Here is a 7587-nt window from a genome sequence, read left to right on the forward strand (position 1 = left end):
CGTGGAAGTGGCAAGAGAGCAGCTCTGGCAAGACCAAGGGCAGTGCTGCTGTGCTGGGACTCTTTCCCCTCCAGCTCTGCACACAGGCACTCCCCTGCAGCTCCACAGAATGTCTCAAAGGAACGGTCTTGGGCAAGCAAGTCACAGAATCATAGAATGGAATTGTTTGGGTTGGAAAGGACCATTAAGATCATCAAGCCTAACCATCAACCTAACCCTGCCAAAACCACCACTAAACCATGTCCCTCAGCACCACGTCTACCCACCTTTTAAATTCCTCCAAGGATGGTGATTCCATCACTTCCCTGGGCATCCTGTTCTGATGCTTGATAACGCTTTCAGTTAAGAATTTTTTCTTATTATCCAGACTAAACGTCCCCTGGTTAAATGTGAGGCTGTTTTCTCTAGTCCTGGAAGTTTCTTTATGTAGTTGAAATAGACAGAAAGCATGCGTCCTCATTTACACAGTCTGTGGGTCCCACAGATTTGGATAGATGTGTGAGTAGAAACAGCTCACACAATGACATTTCATTTGAAACAACATTACACAAAGTAAAACAAGAAAACCAAGAACAATCAAAAAACCAAAAACCAAGACAAAAAATACAGCAGATGGCCTTGGTCTATAATGAGATACATTAGGAGTGTTTTGCAGAAGAAGAGACTTTCTTACTTCAGAAAATCATCTGGTCATCAATTTCCATATTGCATCCTTGAGTTCCTGGTTCCTCATGCTGTAGATGAGGGGGTTCACTGATGGAGGCACCACAGAGTACAGCACAGCCACCACCAGATCAAGAGATAGGGAGGAGATGGAGAGGGGCTTCAGGTAGGCAAAAATGGCAGTACTGATGAACAGGGAGACCACAGCCAGGTGAGGGAGGCACGTGGAAAAGGCTTTGTGCCGTCCCTGCTCCGAGGGGATCCTCAGCACTGCCCTGAAGATCTGCACGTAGGACAGCATAATGAAAACAAAGCAAACAAAAGCAATCAAGGCACTGAACACAAGAAGCCAAACTTCCCTGAGGTAGTCTGAGTGTGAGCAGGAGAGCTTGAGGATGTGGGGGATTTCACAGAAGAACTGGTCCAGGGCATTGCCTTGGCAGAGGGGCAGTGAAAATGTATTGGCCGTGTGCAGCACAGCATTGAGAAACCCACTGCCCCAGACAGCTGCTGCCATGCTGACACAAGCTCTGCTGCCCAGGAGGGTCCCGTAGTGCAGGGGATGGCAGATGGCAACGTAGCGGTCATAGGACATGACAGTGAGAAGAGAAAACTCTGCTGTAGCAAAGAAAAAGAAAAAGAAGATCTGTGCAGCACACCCCTGGTAGGAGATGGCCCTGGTGTTCCAGAGGGAATTGGCCATGGCTTTGGGGAGAGTGGTGGAGATGGAGCCCATGTCAAGAAGAGAGAGGTTTAGGAGGAAGAAGTACATGGGTGTGTGGAGGTGGTGGTCGCAGGCGATGGTGGTGATGATGAGGCCGTTTCCCAGGAGGGCAGCCAGGTAGATGCCCAGGAAGAGCCAGAAGGTCAACTGCTGCAGCTCCCATGTGTCTGCGAATGCCAGGAGGAGGAAGTGGGTGATGGAGCTGCTGTTGGACATCTGTTCACTCTGGGCATGGGCCACTGTTGAAAGAGGAGGACACATTGACAATATACGGCAGACTTCTCTGAACCAATCCTGTGATATTTCACAAAAAAATCCCTCCACATTGATTTCTCTTTCTTTGTCATGCTTTCATTCAGCTCCTTTTAGTGCGATCAGGTTTGTGCTGCTGAGGGCACTTCCTTTGAAGGGGCAGAAATACTCCTCTTTCCCAGTTCTTTTAGTCTGAACACTGGTGAGCCCGAAGGGAAAAAAAGGCTCTCTGTGCCCTAGTGCAGATTCAGGAGAGCTGCTCTGTCCACCAGTGACCTGCTGGTCACCATGCAGGTACTCCTGCTTACACCTATCTCCATGGGACAAACGACCCCCTAAAAATGTACTTGAAGAAAAAAAAAAAAAAATGAAAGGGCTTTTGTGAGTGTGGGAGAGTCCAGTTTCAAAGCCCATTTCTCCACACTGCTTTCTCTCTCCCTGTGCAGCTGAGCAGAGAGGGATGCAGAGGGTGGAGGGGCTCTCTGCTGCCTGGGGCTGTCCCTGCCAGGAGCTGTTGCTCTGTCCCCAGGTCTACCCTGCCAGTGCTGCCAGAGCCCATCCCACGCGCTGTGTGCTCAGCTCTGCCCTGCAGCCCCCTCCCAGCAGCAGGGCACTGCCCAGGGCCACCTCACTCTGTGCGGGTCCGAAGGAGTGGAGCAGATCCAGCCTGATGCTGCAAGCAGAGGGGATGCTGGTGCTGTCTGTAGGTGGAGGAGTGGGTGAAGGCACTTGATGAGGTTTGTGGCAGAGCTGCTGATCTCTCAGTGTCATAGTGACAGCTCCTTTCCCTTAGGAGACAGCTGAGAGCACAGAGCCTGGAAAGGTCTCTGTCTTTAAGGTAGCCCCTGCCTTGACTTTCCTCTGTACAGCAGAAGGACCCTGCCCTGCCAGAGGTTGCTCCATAAACCCACATCTTTTCCCCACAGCACCGTGGGAGCTCCCCAGGCAGGCGGAGAGCTGACCCTGGCAGGCGGCAGAGTCCCTGCCCCGGCACACAGCCCCCGGGGTGCAGGGACCCTGCTGGCAAGGACAGCCCTGCCCACCCCTGCCTGCACACCTATCTTCAAACCCGAGAGCCATACCTGGGAGAAGGCAGCTGACCTTCATTGTCCCTCTGAAAGTGCAGTAGGGCATCCCTGCTCTGAAGCATGTCATCCTGCTCCACACCAGAAAAGCCACGAGAGACGTACTGACAGCTCCGATCAGCCATGGCATGTGCCAGGTGTAGGAGACACTGCCAGGAACTCATCTGCATTGCCCCACAGCCACAGACTTACCATGGGAAAGGCTGTGAAGGGTTCTCCCCCGGTGAGCTCTCTCCTGTCCTCCCACCTGAGGACTCATTTACCTCTCTCTCCCTTCTCTCTTCTGCCCTCGCTGCCTGCAGGCAGTGCCCTCAGCCCTGCTGCGCTGTGCAGAGGAGCTGCTCCTGGGCAGAGCTGTCTCTCTGCAGCGCTGCCCGCTTGCCAGGAGCTCCATCTGTCCCAGCAGCCCAGCCCAGATCAGCAGCAGAGCAGCAGCTCACGTTGGCACTGTCTCTGTCCCCTCTGGGCTTCCTCAGAGATGTCCCTGGGGCTCCAGGGGAACCTGCTGGGAAACAAGCTGAAGTCATCACTGATGTTTTCTCCCTCTGCTGGGCAGGGAAACTTCTATCCAGCGGTTTCAATTCTCAGTCAGAGAAAGACTGAGGTCCATGATTACCTTTTTTTTTGGTTGTTTTAGTATTAGAGAGAACACCAAGACAATGCCAGGGAGCAATCTCCTTTTCCTGTTAGGAGGGAAGGCATTTAGTTGAGTCAATGGAGCCTTCTCAGCCTGGGTTTCTAGTCCCTGGGGCTACAACAGGAGTTAGCTCCATCCCATGCCCACCACAAACCCCCAGCAGGTGGCATTCCTCTGGCCTCACTTCACAAGGGCACAAAAGCGGCTCCTGCATGTGAGCTCCTGGTCTCAGCTCCCTTGTGAAGTAATGGAGAGGGAGGGCAGGAGGAAGATGTGCGGACACAGACACCTGGGGACATCTTTGGTGCCAAAGGTGACCAAGAGGCATGCTGGGAACTGAAAGCTCTAGTGGAGCAATTCAGAGAGACAGGGCAGCATCTTGGGGCATCTTGGTGGAGGCTGGTGGGAAAACCCTTTGGCCAACTTCAATGACACAAGGTGTCCACGTGGAGGACAAGTGCCCCTGTAACTCTTCCTTCTGCCCAGGGCAGCCCATAGAGGGATTCAGCTGACCAAATGGAGTCACGTGGCACAGGCAGAGCTCAGTCTCTCTCTTCTCCATCAGCTCTCTTTTCCACATGTCCCCGGAGTATGATGGCAGTTGTCTCACGTGCATCCCTTCATTGCCTGACCTAATTCAGGGCAGCTGAACCTCAATTTAGTTTACAGATTCTGTCCTGCAGTGCTCAGGGAGGTGCAAGGGCTGTTCAGAACAATTTCATGCGCCGGACAGGGACAGCAGAGGTCCTGTACAGGAGCCCTGTCCCCCCCAGCCTGGCTGTGTGACAGGCATCACCCAGGGCATCTCAGACAGAGTGGGTGCCTTTGGGCCACTGACTGAATCCCACCCCTGCAGTGGCACAAGCTCTGTCCCTTCTCTCTCCAGAGACACTGGGCAGCGCCTGAACAGCAAGCACATCACACCAGGGCCTCCTCTTGTGTTCCTTCACTCTCAAACTATGCTGGTTCTTCTCTCCTGAATTTTTTAGCCATCCCCTTGATGATACAATCATGGATCAGGCCAATGATTTTCACAGTGAGCCTGAATCACAGCATGTCCACACCAAGGACATTTTCAACATCATCTTGTTCATCTTGAGACCAGCTTCATCCCCACCACAGAGCTTGCTCCCTTTGTGTGCACCTCATTTCTTCTTCACACTGCCATCTGCCATCCACTTCAGCATGTCTCTGCTCTGAAGCAAAGCCTTTGCACAGCTGAGGTCTTGGGGCCTTGGAAGCAGATTTCCCTCTTGCAAGTCTGCTCTCAGCCCAAGTGTGCCACAGCTGAAGTGCTGCAGCCCAGCCATGCCCCAGGGCCTTCAGCCTGGGCACAGAGAGAAGGGGCTGGAGCTGTGTGTGCCATCTCTTCATTGCACTTGGAGGGAAGAAGAGCTGAGTGGTGTTGGGACATCTGCCATGACTGTGGTGCTGTGATGGGTGGGTAAGGATGATCCGGAGGGCAGAAATTTTGAGAGAGGCTTGCCCTCAGGGTGAAGGACCTGCTTAGATTTGTGGAGCTCCTCTAGGTGATAAATAAACTGGGTGAACCCCTGTGTGTAAGGGTCAGAAAAGAGACCCGTAAGGGTTACATTGTGGTGGGAGACAATGAACATATTTACATCACCTTGGTAACTTTAATTGCCCTGGCATTCACTGGAAGGGGACCACAACTGCATGCAAACTGTCCTGGAGGCTTCTCAAGAATATTGGTCAAGACACAGCTTAGGATCCCAGTCTCTATAGCACAGCTGCCAGATTGGCCAACAATGGTAATACTCATCTGCATCTGTTAATTTCAAAGAAGGTAGAGCTGGACATGGACGTTACAAGAATGTCAGCTTTGGCTATCGTGTCCATGAAATAGTGGGGTCTATCCTCCCAAAAGGAAGGAGAATAGAAGAGTATAGATGCTAGACCTCAGAGAAGTAGCCTTTGGCCTAGTCTTGTGACTTTTAGTCAGAGAGCTGATGTGAGCAGCACAGAAGGGCAGCAGAGCTCAGTATACCTCATCTGCAAGGACAGCATCTGTCAAGTAGGAGAGTGTAGTCATACCAATAGTCAGAAAAAACAAGCCCAGCTGTCAGGAGAGGAGCTTGGGGAAACAGGAAATTCATGGGGAATCTCCATAGAGAAAATGAAGCATGAGAGATGTGGATGCACGTGTTAAAACAAAGGAAGAATTTAGAAATACGGTTGGTTTTAGAAAAGCCACAGGTCCTATAGAGCTGACAGTTGCACGGAAGTTCAAGGGCACAAGGATGAGCTGTCACTAGTCCAGGAACTTTTGAAGAAGAACTGAACATAATGGGTGGCCATTGCTGAGTTTGGTAAGAGCATGTGTAGATAGATCTGAGATTTTCTGTGTTTTCTTCTCTCCTCCTTCTTCACCAGCAAGGTCTCCCAGTTCCATGTGCCTAAGAGGCAAAACCCCACGCAAAAGCCAGCAGAGGATGGAGATCAAGTCTGCGGGTACTTAGCTAAGGCCAAGCCTTAGTAGTCCATTGGAGCAGATGGGATGAATCTAAAGATGTTGGGAGAGCAGCCCAATGTCACAAGAGGGCTGCTGTGATACATTTTGGAAGGTCGTCATGACTGAAGAATCCACATGCATTGTAGGGAAGTCACAGGCATTGGCAAAGCCTCAGAAAACCACAGTGCTGGCAGGAAGGAAGCAGGCACAGGCGTAGGAGTGTGTAGCTGTGGTGGGGATGGCCAAGGGCCTTGGTGGGGCTTTGACACCCCAACAGAACTGAGACCCTTGTCTGCTTAGCTATGGCTTCTGTCTCTTTCACTCTGTGCCATGAGAGGACACCAGATTCTGACATCTCCGGTGCATTTTTTCTCCTCGCCTGCCCTCCGCAGAGCCTGGGACATGCACTACTGCTGATCTGCACCTGGTGTTACACAGTCCCACATTGCATTGGGGCAAAGTGCCCAGAGTATTTGAAGAGGCAAAGGATACGCCTCCACAGGGGATGGGGCTGTGGGCTTGACCACTCTGCTTGGTGAAGCACATCAAGGGCTTTCACAGGGGTCTTCACCTTTAAATATCCTCCTGTACCAAGTGCCTTCAACTTCCTGCTTTACCAGTCCCCAGAGACAGGTGCTTTGTCTGCTCCTTCCCTCTTTAGTGTGGACGTCAGCAGGGCCTGCTAACACCCTCAGAAACCTGCAGGTTTGCTTCTTTTACTTCCCCAGAAGCTTGGTCAGTTTTCAGGAGCTGCAGTTCATGAACTCGGCACCAGAGGGCTCATTCCCACAAAAAACACCCGAAGGAACCAAGTCTGGGCATAGTTTTCCTTTAGTCTTCAGTTCTGACATGGCTTATTAGAGAGATTACAGACGTGCAGTCACAGTGAAAAGATGTCAAAGCAGAGAGACAAAGGGAATAAAATGTTTGATTTTAACTAGCCAGTTTTGCATTAATACCAATGCATTTGGCTTAGAGGAATGTCTTCAAGTAGACTCTGCACCATCTAGACCGACATGGATGGACTGGCACAGGCCCTGCAACATCCCTTGCAGGAGGAACCCCCCTCTCCTAGGCTGATGCATGCATCCAAGATGCAAACCTCTGCAGCGCCCACTTGTCACAGGCCTCCAGGCAGAGGGTGACGCATTCCCCATGACCCTCCAAGCCTGCATCAGCTCTTTTTGCTTTTGCTCCCCAGCCCTGAAACTCTCCAGCCCATGGGAGCTTTGGCTTTGGCACCCTCCCTCCATGCAGGGCCAAGGGTTCTCAATTCCTCCTTGGCAGCTGCCCCTGCTTCTACCTCCTGCCGGCTGCCTTTGGGCCCTGGCGCTCACTCACTTTACACCAGCAGCCTCCTCAGAGGGGTGTTTCTCTTCATGGCTATTCAGATAGACCATTCCTGTCCTTGGAGGAGGCTGTCCTGCACGGCCTATCAGATTTCCTGAGCTCCTTCACCCTACAGAGCTGCTTCCCAGGGCACCACTTGTATCAGTCTCCCAAGCACGTTAAAGTGTTCTCCTCTGGAGCCCGCCCATCTGTGCTCCGCTGCTGGCCTTCCTCACTCCTCTTTGGCACCTGGGACCCCACTATTTCCTGGTCATGACAGCCAGGGCTGACACTGATGATCACATCCTGACCAGCTCTTCCTTGTTGGCCAGGACCAGGGCCAGGTGAGCATCACCCTTCCTGGCCCACCTGGCAGCTCTGTTAAGAAGTCATCCCAAGATCCTCCAGACTGTTGGCACCCTGT

At 52.2% G+C, this 7587-nt stretch overlaps 1 protein-coding gene across 1 annotated transcript; it reads right to left on the reverse strand.

The window, feature by feature from the left end:
- Nucleotides 1-682: 682 nt before the first annotated feature.
- LOC309684166 (olfactory receptor 14I1-like) lies at nt 683-1603 on the reverse strand (the record flags this gene model as incomplete). The annotated part of the gene is made up of 1 exon (XM_082500117.1): nt 683-1603. The coding sequence occupies one exon, from the start codon at nt 1601-1603 to the stop codon at nt 683-685; it is 921 nt and encodes a 306-aa protein (XP_082356243.1).
- Nucleotides 1604-7587: the final 5984 nt, after the last annotated feature.

Source organism: Vanellus vanellus (genome assembly GCF_965231255.1).
Source record: "Vanellus vanellus genome assembly, contig: HAP1_SCAFFOLD_248, whole genome shotgun sequence".
Taxonomy (NCBI): domain Eukaryota; kingdom Metazoa; phylum Chordata; class Aves; order Charadriiformes; family Charadriidae; genus Vanellus; species Vanellus vanellus.